The sequence below is a fragment of the Abramis brama genome (genome assembly GCF_963993115.1).
Source record: "Abramis brama genome assembly, chromosome: 7".
Classification (NCBI taxonomy): Eukaryota; Metazoa; Chordata; class Actinopteri; order Cypriniformes; family Leuciscidae; genus Abramis; species Abramis brama.
Genome location: NC_139969.1, coordinates 42,474,062 through 42,492,686, shown reverse-complemented (window position 1 = coordinate 42,492,686; position 18,625 = coordinate 42,474,062). Strand labels below are relative to the sequence as shown.

Below are 18,625 nucleotides of genomic sequence, written 5' to 3'. Positions count from 1 at the left end.
TTTTATTACGGCTATAACGAACAGGCTGCGATGTCAAGATTGCAATGCTTGAATATGTTGTGTGTGTGTGTGTGTGGCACGGGCGCGATCGAACAGTGGAAACATAAAAACATACTCCGTCATGTTCATACAAGACATCATTCAAACTGCAGTGTTGCAAAACGTTTGAGGATATTTTGCAAATAAGTTTTTTAATATGTTTTGTGACACTTTGTTCTCAGAAGTTTCAAAGAGTTAGTAAAAGAAAAGAAAAAGTAAGAGTAAAGAAAAAGTTAAAACATTTTTAAGTATCTATTTTTTATTAAATATTTATTTTGTATTAATACATAACCTCATTGTATTAATTTATAATGTAACATTATAGAGTGACATTGTGTCAATAATCGTCAAGCACAGGTGACTCCGCGTGGTGGGAGGGGGCCCCCAAATCAAATTCTGCTTAGGGCCCCCAAAAGGCTCAGGCCGGCACTGGAGTGCGCGCTCGTGGCTCTATAGCAGGGGTGGGCAAACTACGGCCCGCGGGCCACATGCGGCCCGTTAGGCTGTTTAATCCGGCCCGTCGAGTATTTAAAAAATTGTCGTAAGATCGCATTAATTGTGCCTTTTTCTTGCAATACTATGCGTTATATATAAATTGCGTTGCATATATTTGACAATCGGAATATCATATATTTTATGCCATAGCTAACAAATGTAAAAAAGGAAAAATGACATAAAAGCAGATCATCATTCATTCAGCGCTGTTGTGGCTGCGGTGTGTCACGTAACAAGCTAGACGCGTCACCATGGAAACCAAACAGACAGCAACTTAAGCGCATAGACTTGGTGCACGTTAATGTTTTTTCCTTTTTTTGAAAACTCACAGAGAAAAAAATGTTTGGTAACCGCTTGCACACGTTTAGTTTTTCCTTTGATTTTTCTGCTATTTAGTTTTGCTACTCTGGATTTGTGGATGTATCCTCCTGACTGATTCCGTTTACAAAACCTTTATCGCCCGGCTTTCGACTACGCTCCCCTGACGTCTGCCATGTACAGAACCCGGTTTTGTTCATTAAATGTTCTGATCTGCATTTGCTTTTTATGTTTTATTTTATTATACTTAAAATAAATTTGTATATTCGTTTATTTCGTTTTTTTCCAAATTTTCGTTTTTTAAAAATTAACCTCAAAACATAACATGCTAAATGGGGGATATCTAGCATAAAAAAAATGTATTGTCAGAATGTTGTCTCTCAGTTGTTGAATTTCGCGCAGACGTTGCCACAACGTAAATGTGTTTGCCCAGCCCGATCTCATGAAAGTGCGAATACCACGAATTGTATTTGTAGTTCTTATGAAACGCAGTTTTAGGGATAGTTAACTTAACGCACTTAAAGGGATAGTTCGCCCAAAAATGAAAATTCTGTCATCATTTACTCACCCTCAAGTTGTTTCAAACCTGTATGAATTTCTTTTTTCTGCTGAACACAAAAGAAGATATTTTGAAAAATCTCGGGTAAACCAAACAGTTGATGGACTCCATTGACTTCCATAGTATTTTTTTTCCTACTATGGAAGTCAATAGGGTCCATCAACTGTTTGGTTACCGACATTTTTCAAAATATCTTCTTTTGTGTTCAGCAGAAAAAAGAAATTCATACAGGTTTGAAACAACTTGAGGGTGAGTAAATGATGACAGAATTTTCATTTTTGGGCGAACTATCCCTTTAATGGCGTGTAATAGGCACGCACTCCGCACCCCTAATCCTAACCAAAGGGTTTACAGTGCGCAGCATATGCACGCAAAAAAAAAATATTTTTGGCGTATAAATGGCACGAGAAATAAAATTCGTGGTATAGATATGCACTTTAATGAGATCGTGTTTCATAATCTGCTACTGGGCCGGCCCTCTGTCAAATTTTAAAACCCAGTGTGGCCCTTGAGCCAAAAAGTTTGCCCACCCCTGCTCTATAGCATCGCGCCGGCGCTACCAGCCACACGATCTCTCACTGTATACATCTATCAGACACTCCCTATTGATACACGAGAGCACACAGACAGTGCAATACAGATCTCATTTACCTATTTCTCACCTTATCTTGTTTTTTATTCGCTCTTTTGACCTGTGCCGCACCAGCCACACGATCTCTGACTGTTGCAGCTGCCTGACTCAGATAGACATTCTGAAGAATGATTTTGACCACTCCATTCAGTTTTTTATAAAGTATTTTTTTAAAGTCTGATTAATTTTGTGTAATTGTATATTAATTTTAATCAATGTTTAAATTTAAACATACTTAATCAGTGTTTAAATGAGTGGGATTTCCCCCTTTCTGGTCAATGTATCCCTACCTCTGCTTAATTATTTTTATCCCCAGTGGCGGTGGGGATAAATGTATCCCCCCCTCAAAGTGATCAGTGCTACTACACTAGTGGCGAGACGGATCACAAAACTTATCACGGATCCGTGGTTTGATTAAAGTCAATTTTATTTTAAAATGCGCTACTTAGATATAGCTGCCGCAGCCTCTCTGTACCACTCTGCAGATTGCTCAATGTCCCATCCACGGCGTTACAATGTTACACCTCACGAGTAATAGCCTATCAACACTTGCGAGACGGTTGCAGGTCCGCTGCGCTGGGCAGTGTGTCGTGTTTCGAAAGGAAGGCATCTTATTCAGCATATTACTGAAGCGGCAATAAACATCACAATCTGATTATGTTTCTATTTTGACGAGCAGAGTTAGTGTCTCAGTCATGAATCACACCACTGAGAATGGTCGAAGTTACACACGATGTTTCACTCAATAGGGGTTATGCGCAACATACTTCCGGGTTCTACAAAACAGATATAACTACTTCCGGTCGTCAGCTACTGAGGTAAACACAGCGTAGGAATGGCGACCTTTTATAGCCGGTGTTTACAGGAGCTACCCATTCTATCCATTTCAGATGTACATCATATTGCCAAACGAACTTCAAGAGCCCCGAGTACTCCGTTAGATAAAGGATTTAAGTTTTTACGCCTCCTCATTTATTCATGATTATGAAGGTATGTAAGTTAGTATATGTAGCTTTTGCTAATGGCACCCGATGTAGAGTTAGCTAACTATCAGTAAGTTAGTTTAGACTTGTATGCTATCATAGTAGTTTAACCTTTTACATTTGCTTGCAGACGATTAAAACAATCAAATGAAGACTGCATTTTATTTTTTTATAAAAAAAAATTTTCTGATACTTAAGCATTCGTGACATTTTAACTAAAACAGAAATAAGAATTGTATTCTAAAAAAAGCGCAAAATAAGTTACCTCAGAGATCACCAACCGCTGCAGATGCGTACGGTAATGCAAACCGGAAATGTTTATACCTGTTTTCCGGTTCGAACGTTGGGCGTTCCGCATAACCCCTATTGAGGCTAAAGTAAAGGTTTTTTGATTACTCACTCTTGAGCGTCTGGCGCGAGTGATTTAAATTTCAATGTAAAGACGCGTTTACGCACGTCTAGAGCTCCTGCGGCGCAAGGAGTATAGCGCGGCGCGGGCGCGTCCAGTTCGCGCGAATGAGGCGAATTGACTAACACAGATAATGCATCTGTCTTTTCTATCATTTCACTGTAGCTCAGCATAGCGATGTAAAGTTAACGTTATTACTTTAACGGCAGCAGTAAAACTGTTTCTATCGTGATGGTTTAATTTGCAATCAATCCGTGGTTCAGCAGAGGCTGATCTAGAAGTAGCCTAGCTTATTAAACTAAGCGCTGTAATGTAAACCGTCAGTGCGATAGTACAGTAAAATGAATATGAATAAAAATGTTTCAAAACATCCCCATAAAGAGCAAATAACAGTGAGAGATCGTGTGGCTGGCGCGGCAGCTCCCACTGTCTGTGTGCTCTATCAATAGGAGTGTCTGATAGATGTAAACAGTGAGAGATCGTGTGGCTGGTAGTGGCCGGCGCGATGCTATAGAGCCACGAGCGCGCGCTCCCATACGGGTAAAAAGAGCGAATAAAAATCAGATTTAGATGAGAAATAGGTAAATAATATCTGTATTGCACTGTCTGCGTGCTCTCGTGTATGATTAGGAGTGTCTGATAGATGTAAACAGTGAGAGATCGTGTGGCTGGTAGTGGCCGGCGCGTTTCTAATAGAGCCACGAGCGCGCTCCCATACGGGCAAAAAGAGCAAATGCTAAAAAAGTTAAGATGAGAAATAGGTAAATAAGATCTGTATTGCACTGTCTGTGTGCTCTCGTGTATCGAGTGTCTGATAGATGTAAAAAACAGTGAGAGATTGTGTGGCTGGTAGCGCCGGCGCGAGGCTATAGAGCCACGAGCGCGCACTCCCATATACGGGTAAAAAGAGCAAATAAAAAAACAAGATAAGATGAGAAATAGGTAAATAAGATATGTATTGCACTGTATGTGTGCTTTTGTGTATCATTAGGAGTGTCTGATAGATGTAAACAGTGAGAGATCGTGTGGCTGGAGTGGCCGTAAACAGCGAGAGATCGTGTGGCTGGTGCGACGCTTCGCTTAGCCACGAGCGCGCTCCCATACGGGTAAAAAGAGCGAAAAGAATATAAGATTTAGATGAGAAATAGGTAAATAAGATCCGTATTGCACTGTCTTTGTGCTCTCGTGTATCATTAGGAGTGCCTGAAAGATGTAAACAGTGAGAGATTGTGTGGCTGGTATGGCCGGCGCGATGCTAATAGAGCCAAGAGCGCGCGCTCCCATACGGGTAAAAAGAGCGAAAAGAATATAAGATTTAGTTGAGAAATAGGTAAATAAGATCTGTATGCACTGTTTTTGTGCTCTCGTGTATCATTAGGAGTGTCTGATAGATGTAAACAGTGAGAGATCGTGTGGCTGGAGTGGCCGTAAACAGCGAGAGATCGTGTGGCTGGTGCTACGCTTCGCTTAGCCACGAGCGCGCTCCCATACGGGTAAAAAGAGCAAATAAAAAAACAGATAAGATGAGAAATAGGCAAATAAGATATGTATTGCACTGTATGTGTGCGTTTGTGTATGATTAGGAGTGTGTGATAGATGTAAACCGTGAGAGATTGTGTGGCTGGTATGGCCGGCGCGATGCTAATAGAGCCACGAGACGCGCGCTGCATTTGTTTTGTTTTTTTAAACCTTACATATTGTGTAAGTTCGAGTGGCCGGCGCATATATCCGTGACTGGTCGAGTGGCAGGCGCATATAAGGCAGTGGCAGGCGCATATATCCGTGACTGGTCGAGTGGCAGCTCCCCCTGCCACGCAAAGATTTTACCCCCTCTCCGCACCGATCTAAAGTTGGTTTGACGTTTGACATTTGTCAGAGATTCAGCTCCGAAACACTTTCAATACATCAATAACGATTTGACATTAGAACGAAAAACAGGTTGTGTTGGAACTGTTTTAAAACATAGATGAGAACACGCAGTGTAGTTTATGCGTTTTAATCGGCTTTACTGTATCACAACCTATACACTGGCCCGCTGGACTCATGTTAGCTGGGGTTCTCCTTCATCTGCCGTTAGATATAGGCCTATGCATGCGTCAGCTTCACTGAACGGCCCAGCGCGCTCGCTGGCGCGGACATAGGAATGGATGGATGTTTGCTTCATGCGATAGGCTTGGTGAGTGAAATTATAGTTGTATTATCTTTCTGTATATGTATAATTTTCTTAAAATGTTCTGTCTAAAAGCGACCAAAACGACATTTAACTCCAGCTCACCATCGGTTCGCCAAACTGCTCCGTCTCCAAAACGTTCGTACACACGGGTCACAGTTTGCGTGCAGGAGCGCACATTATCCGTCAAGTTTGTTTTTATAAATCACAGCTTCTGCGTGGGAAGTGTCGTCCGCCTCTCTCAGAGCCTGTTCTGTGCATAGACAGTATATTCTGTGTGACGCAGCGGTGATAAACGAGGATCAGATGTTGTTATTTTCGTTTTCCTCTTCTTCGTGTGTTTTCCAGGAGGGTTTGGAACAGCTGAACAGTTGCACACCGACACCTACTGCACTGGAGCGGGATATTATACCACATATATCTCTAAATCCTAAAACCTCTTAAATATGGAATGCCAAAGCTGACTTTATTATAAATAAATAAATACACGAAGAAATGTAAAAAAGCAAAAATACATAAATAAATAAATAAATAAATATACAAAGAAATGTAAAAAAGGAAAAATAAATTAGTATTTATACTTTTATTTCCTTATTTAAGTATAATTGTATTTTTTCACATTTATTTATTTATTTATTTATTTATTTCTACATTTCTATATATATAAATAAATAAATGTTTTTATGTCTACATTAATTTATTTTCACATTTATTAATTTCTACCATTATTTATTTCTACATTTCTTTGTCCGTATGCTAATGAGGGGGCGTGTTTTACCTCAGACATCAGCAATCGAGCTCAGAATGGCAGTGCTGAAGCTTTGAGGCCACAGTGACACCTTGTGGTGTGACCAAACGAAACGCAAGAGGTCTGCGGACAATATCACATTTTAAGTCATGTAATATCACCCTAACTGTATGTAGGGTAGGCTATATAGGGTTAACACACATAGCACACATGAACAGAAACTGCACTTCAACGGGTCTGATAGCAGACACTTGGACATGGAAGCGCATGAAAGTATGCGCATAATAGTATACTATTAATAACAATGTAAATGCGGTTGATAGGGCTGATAAGAGCTTGCGTTTATTGTCGATGAGACTCACACACCAGCGCAGAACGCGGAGAGAAACCAGCGCACATTTCACTGACTCCTACGCGAGCATATTGATCAATGAGTTTGAAACGCGACTCAATACACAGTTTACATTCGCGTTTCCTAATTTCGTATGCATAACAGGTAACAATTTAAATGCTTAAAACACAACCCATATTTCATAGATGCTGCTCTTAGATACTGATTAATCACAAGTCATCAGTTTGGAATTATTCTTAAATCAAACAAAAGGGGCTCATGTAAACGCAGCGGGAGAGCCACGCCAATTAAGTGAAAATCTTAATACAGAGGAGAATGCTTTTACACTGCAATTACAATTGCATAAAAGTCGTTATGAGATTAATGTTAAAAATAAAACATTTGAATATAAAAAATATGAAATGATGGAATCAATTAAATTGTACGTTTAAATATGAAACTAAAACAGCCAGTAGGTGGCGGTAAGTCACTGTCTTAAACGAGTGAGTCATATCATTAATTCAGACCGATTCACCGAAACACTGATTCACTGATTTCACCGAAACACTCTTAGAGCTCAAACATGACAATCTGGGGCTCAGGTCAGGAAGCAGACAGACTGGCTAAACCGACCGTCTGCTAGCGGCCTCGCGTTACCAAGGTCAGATAAATCCCATCACATAGAGCCTCTTTCACCTAGCTATCATCATATAGAGACTGTGTCTGTTCCCCGAATTTGGAAATCCAAAAAACGTTTTAACCCATCTAAGGTTAAAAATTTAATTGATGTTCAACAAATAAAAAACAGCTATAATACAGATGAGCAAATGCTAAAGCTTGGGTTGCTGAATATTCGATCGCTTACTTCAAAAGCACTCATTGTTAATGATATGATTTCAGATAATAACCTAGATGTGCTGTGTTTGACAGAAACCTGGCTAAAACCAAACGATTACATTACTTCAAATGAGTCCACCCCGCAAGATTACTGTTATAAACATGAGCCTCGTTTGAAACGCAAAGGGGGTGGTGTTGCTGTAATTTATAGTAATAGTTTCAAAACCACTAAGAAATCAAGTTTTAAATATAATTCTTTTGAAGCATTGGTGCTTAATGTAAAATATAGTGTAAACGATAAATCACGTTTGAGATTTGTGCTGGCTACTGTATACAGGCCACCAGGGCACCATACAGACTTTATCAAAGAATTTGCGGACTTTCTATCAGAGTTAATATTGACTGCAGATAAAGTACTAATTGTTGGTGATTTTAATATACACATCGATAATGAAAAAGATGCATTGGGATTGGCATTTAAAGACATTGTAAATTCAATTGGAGTTAGACAACACGTGTCAGGACCTACTCATTGTCGTAATCATACTCTAGATCTAATATTATCACACGGAATAGATGTTGATGCTGTTGAAATTCTGCAGCAGAGCGATGACATCTCAGATCATTATCTAGTCTCGTGTAATTTGCATTTAGCCAAGGCTGCAAAGACAACTCCGTGTTTCAAATATGTGAGACCTATCACTTCTGCCACTAAAGATTGCTTTATTACTAATCTTCCTGATCAGTTTCATCATCTCAGCATCCCAGATAGCTTAGAAGAACTAGATATTACAACAGAAACGTTTAACTCTCTCTTTTCCAGCACTTTAGACACAGTTGCTCCGTTGCGCTTAAAGAAGATTAAAGAAAATAATCCAACGCCGTGGTACAACGAGCACACTCGGGCCCTTAAGAGAGCAGCCAGAAAAATGGAGCGCAACTGGAAGAAAACAAAACTAGAGGTATTTCGCATTTCATGGAAGGAGAGCTCAATTGCTTACAGAGAGGCTTTAAAAGCTGCTAGATCTGCTTATTTTTCAAACCTATTAGAAGAAAATAAACATAATCCTAGGTATTTATTTGAAACAGTGGCTAAACTAACGAAAAAGAAAGCTTCAAGCCCAGAAGTTTCCAAGCAACACAGCAGTAATGACTTTATGAACTTCTTCACTTACAAGATTGATAATATCAGGGACAAAATTATAACTATGCAACCGTCTACTACAGTATCGCATCAGGCAGTGCATTGTAGTCTCCCGGAGGAAAAATTTGATTCATTCGTTGCTATAGGAGAGGAAGAATTTACTAAACTCATTAAATCATCTAAATCGACAACATGTATGTTAGACCCTATACCAACTAAGCTACTGAAAGAGATGCTTCCAGAGGTCATAGATCCTCTTCTTAATATCATTAATTCATCTTTGTCTCTAGGATACGTACCAAAAAACTTTAAGCTGGCTATGATTAAACCGCTTGTTAAAAAACCGCAACTTGATCCTACAGAATTAGTCAATTACAGGCCGATCTCGAATCTACCTTTTCTGTCAAAGATACTAGAAAAGGCGGTATCCTCACAACTATGTTCCTTTCTTGAGAGAAATGATATCTGCGAGGATTTCCAGTCCGGATTTAGACCGTACCATAGTACCGAGACTGCTCTCGTTAGAGTAACAAATGATTTGCTCTTATCATCCGATCGTGGTTGTATCTCTCTATTAGTGTTACTCGATCTTAGTGCTGCATTTGACACCATTGACCACAACATTCTTTTAAATAAACTCGAACATTATGTTGGCATTACGGGAAATGCACTAGCATGGTGTAAATCATACTTATCTGACCGTTATCAGTTTGTAGCAGTAAATGATGAGATGTCTCATCGATCACAAGTTCAGTATGGCGTACCACAAGGCTCAGTACTAGGACCGCTGCTATTCACTCTGTACATGCTACCATTAGGAGATATCATTAGGAAACATGGAATTAGCTTTCACTGTTATGCTGACGATACTCAGCTCTATATTTCTTCAAAACCTAACGAAACTTATCAATTCACAAAATTAACGGAATGCATAGCTGATATAAAAAATTGGATGACTAGTAATTTCCTACTTCTAAATTCTGAAAAAACAGAGTTTCTAATTATTGGACAAAAAACTTCCTCACGTAATAACCTAGAATACTGTCTAACACTCGATGGCTGCTCTGTCAAGTCTTCGTCGTCGGTTAGGAACCTGGGTGTGCTCTTTGATACCAATCTTTCATTTGAAAGTCACGTGTCTAGTATCTGTAAAACCGCATTTTTCCATCTTAAAAATATATCTAAATTACGTCATATGCTCTCATTGACAAATGCGGAACAATTAGTTCATGCGTTCATGACCTCAAGGCTAGATTATTGTAATGCTCTACTGGGTGGTTGCCCTGCACGCTTAATAAACAAACTACAGCTACAGCTAGTTCAAAACGCAGCAGCTCGAGTTCTTACCAGAACCAGGAAGTATGACCATATTAGCCCAGTTCTGTCAAAACTGCATTGGCTCCCTATTAAACATCGCATAAATTTTAAAATATTGCTGATTACTTACAAAGCACTAAATGGTTTAGCTCCGCAGTGCTTGAGCGAGCTCTTAACGCATTATAGTCCGTCACGTCTATTGCGATCTCAAAATTCCGGCCAGTTGATAATACCTAGAATATCAAAATCGACTGCTGGCGGTAGATCCTTTTCCTATTTAGCACCAAAACTCTGGAACAGTCTTCCTACCATTGTCCGGGAAGCAGACACACTCTGTCAGTTCAAAGCCAGATTAAAGACACATCTCTTTGACCTAGCATTCACATAATACATTATAGACTTCTATAATTTAATGTTAGGCTGCATAGATTAGGTCAGCCGGAACCGGGAACACTTCCCATAAATCCTGATGTACTCGTTACATCATAAGAAGAATGGCATCTACGCTAATTTTAGTGTGTGTTTATCCCGAGGTTTTCCCGCAGCCTGCCGGATCCAGGCCGTATCCAGATCTGACGAAGGACCTTCGCCTGGACCGATGACAACGCAGTGCTGAAGTGCCAACTAGTCTCTCCCTATGGAGGATCCCTCTACCACTCTACAGATAAGGCGTTGTCGGGAAAATTAGTTTCGTGTTCCTACCCCAAAGCAACAAAATAAAATAAAATTCTTTATCAAAATTTATAAGGAAAGACAAGTACTTTGTTTAGGCTTGGCTTGTAGGGAATTCCAAACCTGCGTATTTTCAAACGCACATAACTATAGAACCCATTCTAAATGCGCATGTGACTGCCATCAGCGTTTCTCACAGGTTCGCATTTAATGTCTGTGTAGAGAGAATGGTGTCGTCTTAGCGGCCCCTAATTTAATAACAAATTATCGTTGCGACGGAAGCAAATCAATCAAAACTAACTTTAGATGGAAAATAACTTAACTCTGCTATAAAGCCAAAACAATATCTGCTACCTTAAATTATCCGCTTATCTCTGTAAAGCTGCTTTGAAACAATCTACGTTGTTAAAAGCGCTATATAAATGAAGATGACTTGACTTGACTTGACTTGATTCATTCAGTTCGGGGAAAAAAACACCCTGTGTTACTGTTAAACTGTACAGCTCAAGGATCAATATTATGTCTGAGCTGCTTAGAGAGGCAGCTGATGGACTGGAAGAAATGGAGCAGTGTGAGTAAAATATTTGAAAGTCATTGTGTATCCATCGTAGCCTATACATGGGTATCAATGACGTCACCTTTTTATTGTGGCCGCCATCTTTAGGACCGTAGCGCCTGCGCCACCAATCGTCGATTCCAGGTTTAACGTTAGCTAATTTTACTGTCTATGATTCCAGGGGAATGGCAAACATTAACGTCAAAGAAACGGGCTCTGCTACTCAGACGAAAATCGCTCATCTCTCTGATAAAGAAAAGCAACGCTATTACCGGTACAAGAAAATTGATATTTTGGATTTTGATCCGTATTTACTTCCGAATCAACTACTGACCCCGCTGAAATCTGTCGTTAACTTGCCAAACATGTCTTTTGGCGACATTTACATCTACCTCGTCCACAATCCTTCTCCATACAGCGGGGAGTCCCTCAAGGCATACAAGAGCACTGAAGCATGTATTTTAAATCAGGATGGGTGAATGATCCTTGAGTTTATCATCTGGAGATGAAGAAACTTTTCTTATTTACAGGAAAGGTAAGATATTTGTTTACTTAACTTTACTAGCTACGCTACTAACTTGCTACGTGGTGCTAGCTAGGTGGCAAAGCTAGCTAGGTCAATGCTAGGATAATAATTAACAATTGCCAGTGGAATTTCATTTTTTAAAGCTGACCTTACGTTTGTTAGCGAAAACATAATGTAGAAAATAGCTAGGAGTCTTAGATAATGTTATATATGTTGAACTTAAACATCATTGGTTAATCTGGCTATATTGCTAAATTTATAATTCTCAATTTGAGTTTCATACTTAAGGTTAAGCATTCACAAAATCTTTCTGTGACCTCAACACATCCCTGGATCACAGTCCGAGAGGACGGGACAGTGCTTATGGCTCATTGCACCTGTAAGGCAGGCCTAGGAGAGGTCTGCTCTCATGCAGCAGCTCTTCTGTACTCTGTGTTGGCTGCTGCTGATGTTAAAAACGGGCAGGCTTGCACAGAGAAGCCTTGTGCTTGGGCTCAGACAAGTATGAACTCTGTCAGAGGGGTCCCATATGAAGAGATCTGCAACATCAGTTTCTCTCATAAACAAGAGCCATGTTCAAGCCGTGGAGATCAAGGTCCTGGTTGTCCTGATATCAGACCATCAGATAAAGACTGCCAAGTATTCTTTGAGGCGCTTCATAATAGTGAATTGCAGGAGTCCAAACCAAAGAAGAGTGCCATCCTCTCTGTCATTGAGGGCCACTCCCACAGGTAAGATGCTCTGCTCCACAGAGACACTGAAAAGCTCTTTTGTGGCTTGCACATAATACTTTACAACTCATCTCAGTTATGACAGGGGAAAACAAAAACATGGGCTAATTATAATGAGTAATTACTACAGGACTAGAATATTTAACTGTACATTTGTTCTTTTGTCACTTTAAATAGTCTGGACATTATATATTGTCACTTAAAATGTCTTGTTTCTGTTTATCTCTCACAGATACATCCCAAAGGTGATGCAACTGGACTTGGCAGCTCCTCTTTCCACATTGTACTCAAGCACCTGGCTGGAGATGGACTTTCCCTTGCTGCTGATTGAGAATACCAAGGTCTTTGATGATCTACATCTAACGAAGCAACAGGTAAACATTATAAACATTCTCCTTTTAGTTTGCCATAGGCCTACTTCAATTGTATTGGAGTGTAATATCCATAATGATCTGGCTGTTTTGGTACAACTTTTAATATTTCAGTGTATCAGTTCAGGTGAAATAAATGATAAGCCTTTCCATTTTGAAAGTATTCCTATGGATGATTTTCTTGAATGTAATCAGTTTTAGTCAATCTATACACTTCAGTGGTAGTTAATCTCTAAATAGTCATGTGTCACTAACTTTTCCCCCAGTGTTTGATAGTTGAGGAGGAGACCAGGGAGCAAAGTAAATCTAGAGTTTGGTTTGATCAGAGGGCAGGAAGAGTCACAGCGTCAGTTTTCAGTGAGGCAGCCAGAGCAGGCACACTATGGAGTTTCTTTTGTGTCTTTTTTATTCAAACAAACATATTGTGTTTGAGAGTAAAACTAATTGTTTTGTAATTAAAAAAATATATATATTGCAAAAAAAAAGTTGATAACAGAATTATTTGCAGTGCGTGTAAATCTTTGAAAACCTTTTATTTTTCCTTGTTCACTTCGAGAACTTTTAATCCCAAACCCACACATTTTGCTCTCTTTTCTGCTGTCTTTTTTGCGGGTCAAAATATTTTGCTTGCGAGGTGAATAGGTTTGCAAGTTGAAAAGTTTTGCGAATTGAAAAGTTTTGTTTGCACGTGAAGCTGTAGCTCAGTGGGCGGTCTCTACCAACCAGGATGAAAGGCATTTTTCTATTGGTCACCCTCGATTGAAGTGACAAGTTGGCCATGCCCACTACGGTTTCCCGCCGCTGTTGCTGCCACCGAGAAAAAAAGAGAAGCGAAGCAAAGCGAGAATGGCGAGCAACAGGTCGTTTACTGGGTAAGATAACTAATTTAATATCATAAACGCAGTGACAAGTGAACTGAATGATTCTCTCTTCTTATGCTGTCCCATTTAAATACTTAACGTTGGCTAGACCAGTCTGTAGTTAGTGTTACCGTTGACTAGATTTTATTAACGTTAGCCAACACTAGCAGCCAGAGCCACCATTAGTAACGTTTGCCGTGTGGTCGATGTCCAGTGTTGCTCTTCTTATACTGTCTATGGTGTTGCTAGCTGAGCTGACATTCATAATCACATTGGATTTTCTCAGCGTAAAGGTTAAGAGGCACTATTTTCGATGTTCGTAGAGTTGGGCCTAGGTTCTGGGGTAAAAATATAGGCGTCCCGCGTGACGTCACGCCATTTGGAGCAGCCATCTTGGCGGAATAGAAAATGCTAAACCGCCGGCGATATATTCCTATCATGCCTGAGCGATGCTGTGCAGTTGGATGCGATCAGATACGGGATCATACAAAAGGAATATCTTTATAGCGGGTGCTAGAGTTGCACGTGTGTTCGGCCAATCAGCGTGCACTAAAGTCACTGGTAGTTCATAATAGTGCTGGTTTAGACCCTACTCTTCTGCCATTAGTTCAAGAAACTATGAAAAGGTTCCTCCGGTGCACTAGTCCATTAAAGTCATAGGCACGTTTGTATTTTTACCCCAAAAAATAGTTTTAAGCCAGTTATTTATATATTTTGCTATAGTGTGTCAGAAGGAAATATCAGTTTACTTTTCCAAACATTCATTTTGCCATTAATTGTAATAATTCAGTGAGATTTATTTATGCACAAGGAGTCTGACAACAGTCGAGTATGATCTGATCTCACCATCATCGAGTCTGTCTGTGATTACATGAAGAAGCAGAAAAAATGGAGACAGACTAAATCCAGAAGAACTGTGGCTACGTCTCCAAGACGCTTCTGTTTCTTCATGTATTTCCAGACAGACACGATCTGCAATTCTGCATAATTCTGAAAACTCTGGATGAAACATTGAGTTGATAGATTATTTAGCACAAGTGCATTGAGTCTGTTAACGAAACTGCATGTCTCTAGAACTCCAAAAGTTACATAACGTTAGTACCTTTAAGTAAAGAAATAACAGTGATTGTAATTTGTGATCAATTAACTGAATTTTGATTTAGTCAAAAACTAAGTGCACAGTTAAATGCTTCTGAATTTTATGTATTTGTTACATCAGCTAATTTTGTTTTTAAATGTTGTTTCTCTTTGCAGGACTACACAATGGCATTTTGCATAGGTCTGTGGATAGACTTGGTTGCATTGTTAATAGGCATCCCATTGACTTTGAATATCTCCATTTTGTTTGCTGTCAGGAGTTACAGTTTGTTCGAGCTGGAGCATCATATATAGACATACCCCAGGGTGTGGTGGATGCTCTAGAACAGTTAAATTAAGTTATTGCCAATTATCTTTCAAAGAGTGTTGTCCCTCCATTGTTGGACAATGTAGCTGTACCTGAATGGAGTGGAAGTGTGGGGCGTCCCAGACTAAACATACAAAAAGAAACTCTCCAAGATTTGCTCAGCATGCACTTACCTCTGGCCTCTTTGGCTGAAGTGCATGGCATTTCAAGATCAACCTTATACAGGCGAATGAAAGAGGAAAGTCTGTCTGTTAGGAGCAACTATTCTGATCTTTCTGATCATGAACTTGATCAGAAGGTTAGATCTATAAAGGGAAGAACACCTCATGCGGGATACAGGCTGGTGAAAGGGTCTCTACAAGCAATGGGACATCGAGTTACATGGAGAAGAGTGAAAATGTCTTTGCAACGTGTGGATGGTACAGGAGTACTTTCAAGGATGATCCAGCTGTCATGCGTCGCAAGACGTACATACTCTGTTCCTGCTCCTTTGTCTCTTGTCCATATAGACACGAATCATAAGTTGATAAGGTAATTTTTAATACTTTTATTTTTAATTAAATATTAATCATAGCTTTACCATACGTTTGTCTTGTGTAATTTGTGATGTTGATGTTATATCGCTAAATCTCATTATACATACCAAAAGTTTGGGATCTGTAGATTTTTTTTAAATATATTTTAGAAAAAAGTCTCTTGGCCTCATCAAAGCTGAATTTATTTGATCCAAAATACAGTAAAAACAATATTATTGTGAAATATTATTACAATGTAAAATAACTTTTTTCTATGTGAATATATATATAGTACAGTGTAATTTATTCCTGTGATCAAAGCTGAATTTTCAGCATCATTACTCCAGTCTTCAGTGTCACATGATCCTTCAGAAATCATTCTAATATGAGTTGATGCTCAAGAAACATTTCCTATCATTATTAATGTTGAAAACTTTTATGTACAAATTTGTTTCAGTATTCTTTGATGAATAGAATGTTCAAAAGAACAGTTAATTTGAAATAAAATCTTTTGTAACATTACACACTACTTTCAAAAAAAGAAATTAATACTTGATATTAATACACGGCAATGATGCATAAAATTTATCAAAAGTGACAGTAAAGACATTTATAATGTTAAAAATATTTATATTTTAAATTGTCGAAGTATTTCACAATATTACTGGTTTTGCTATATTTTGGATCAAAGAAATGCAGAAGAGACTGATCATCAAATTCTTTTTCTTTTTTTTTTATTTGTGAATACTGGCTTTTTTTTTATAGGTACAACATAGTGATTTTTGGGGCTGTTGATGGCTTTTCAAGGAAGGTACATATTTATTAATCAACCCTTCATCATTTCTCTTGTATATCTTGCATATCAATATTATGCTGTTGTGTCCAATTCCTGAACAGATCTTTTACCTGGATGTTGCTGGGAATAACAAAGCCAAAACAGCTTTTGGGTTTTTCATGGATGGAGTAGAAAAAAATGGATGGCCATCAAGGTATGCACATTATACAGATTGATTTCTCACAAATTCTTTACAAAAATGGTCCCACTGATAATTAGGGATCTTATGACTACAGTTTTAAACATTTCATAAGGTATCCAGAAAAAGAGCCACATTATGTTACAAACCTTTTCTTTCAAAGGAACATTGTTAATAAAAGATCTGTATATAAGATCCTTTTCCATATAAAAACTTTGTTTTTACCCTTTTTACAGATTTACTGTGAGCATAAATATTGTGAAGAAAAAGTTTTTTTGTAAGAAACTCTTTTTACAGATTACTCATAGTACCCAGTCATAATCAGGTACTGGAACTGCCCATGCTATAAAGATTGTTTGAGCCGAGTTTGGTGATGTGACTATCGTGGATATGCACATCGCAATATCGATGTTAAAACAATACATCGGGCAGCCCTAGGTTGTAGATTTAAGGCTCTTGACTTGGAACCAACACACATAATACTTCTAATAATCAAAAACTGCTCTTTCTGACTGTTTTAGAGTACGAGCAGACCAAGGGGTTGAGAATGTAGACATTGCTCGGTGCATGTTTACTGTGCGAGGAACTGGCCGTGGCAGCTTTATTGCTGGCAAAAGCGTGCATAACCAGAGGTAATTAAATAGGAGAGCATGGTTAATGTATTTTTCTTATACACTTTATTTTATTTTTTTTATGTAAACTTTTAAAATGCTTTGCCGTTAAATCAGCACCTTACACTTTTCTCTGCCTTAGAGTGGAACGGCTATGGAGAGATGTTTGGACTGCTGTAACATCAAGTTACTACAATGTTCTCCACAGCCTGGAAGAGGAGGGATTAATTGACCTGTCTAATGCTGTTCACCTATTCTGTGTGAGATATGTTTTCATCCCCAGAATACACACAGATTTGCAGCATTTCATAGAGATGTGGAACTGTCATCCCGTGCGAACAGAGGGAAATTTGTCACCGAATCAGCTTTGGAATATTGGGATGTTGCAAGCACCTGTGTCAGAGCCTGATTTTGCAGAGGTATGCATGACTTAAGATAGATAAAACATACTGCCTTATGGTACTTTGTAAGGTGATTGTTCTTGTAATCAATGCCTGTCACTCCCTCCCACCCAGATTTTGCAAGCAGAGGAATTATTCTTCCAGAATCCACAGAGTGTTGACTCTGAACATGGAGTCATTGTCCCAGAGATACCTTGCCCCTTGTCACCTGAAGATTTTGCTACTTTACAGAATCAAGTGAACCCCAGCGTTGAGTCCACTTGTTTTGGCTATGACATCTACGTACAAGCATGTCAATTAACTTTAAATTTAATGTTATAAATATATAAAGCCTAGGCGTGTTCGTTCATGCTTTCTCTCGATCGCGATTTGAACTCTCTGTAGTGGAACGAGTTTTCTGTAGTGAATCGAGTTTTTGTGTATGTCTCTGCCCGCAGACTGAGTTGTGTGCTATGTGCTTTGTGCTTTGTATTGTGTGGTCTACCTTTGCATTTGCTCTGAGGTATCGGGCAACAGCTGATATAGTGGGAAGAGAACGCAGGTCAGCATATCGCGATATACACTGCACCCGTAGCAGATGATTGTCTAGATACACTAGGTAAGAAGTGAGCGCCACTTAATGTATTTTCTGTTTTGTTAGGTAGTTCAGTTAGGGTGCCGGATGCACCGAAGATTTCGGTTTATTTTCTACCCTTTTCTTTGGTTAGATTAGGTTTAGATTAAGGATTTTGTTATATTCTGTTCTTTTCTTTGGTGCTGCTTTTGTTCTTTTCCCATTTATTGTTTGTTTACATTTATCACATTGTACATAGTGCACATTATTCTTGTTATTTTACTGGATCTAGTGGCTTTGGCTTTTGTGAATAAAAATCCAGTAATTTTTCTCTTTCAAATATTGTTTGTCATGTTCTTCCACCTCACTTCACATCCAGCAGCATATTAATATATAAATGTTACAGTATATTCCCTACTTTTAAAGTTCGTAACAGTATATGTATGAAAAAAGGGCTCCTGCTGTATGG

The 18,625-nt window shown here is 38.9% G+C and overlaps 4 protein-coding genes across 4 annotated transcripts in view; 2 read left to right on the top strand and 2 right to left on the bottom strand.

Annotated features, from left to right (window-relative positions):
• The window catches only part of LOC311087319 (protein NLRC3-like), a 143,318-nt gene extending 137,382 nt beyond the window's left edge, over positions 1-5,936 (bottom strand). Inside the window, exon 1 of the mRNA XM_084120645.1 lies at positions 5,710-5,936. The gene's annotated coding sequence lies outside the window, so the exon portion shown is untranslated. The remainder of the gene's footprint in view (positions 1-5,709) is intronic.
• Positions 1-18,625, bottom strand: part of LOC311087311 (uncharacterized protein) — a 595,635-nt gene that overhangs the window by 485,122 nt on the left and 91,888 nt on the right. The gene's annotated exons all lie outside the window — the stretch shown is intronic.
• LOC311087343 (uncharacterized protein) lies at positions 10,880-13,635 on the top strand. Its single transcript, XM_084120684.1, has 4 exons — positions 10,880-11,744; positions 12,024-12,466; positions 12,699-12,840; positions 13,532-13,635. The coding sequence occupies exons 1-4, from the start codon at positions 11,715-11,717 to the stop codon at positions 13,535-13,537; spliced, it is 621 nt and encodes a 206-aa protein (XP_083976810.1). The 5' UTR covers positions 10,880-11,714; the 3' UTR covers positions 13,538-13,635.
• Positions 13,436-18,493, top strand: LOC311087328 (uncharacterized protein). The gene is made up of 7 exons (XM_084120657.1): positions 13,436-13,709; positions 14,952-15,633; positions 16,383-16,428; positions 16,515-16,606; positions 17,113-17,223; positions 17,345-17,621; positions 17,718-18,493. Exons 2-7 carry the CDS (start codon positions 15,266-15,268, stop codon positions 17,922-17,924), a joined length of 1,101 nt encoding a protein of 366 aa, XP_083976783.1. The 5' UTR covers positions 13,436-13,709; positions 14,952-15,265; the 3' UTR covers positions 17,925-18,493.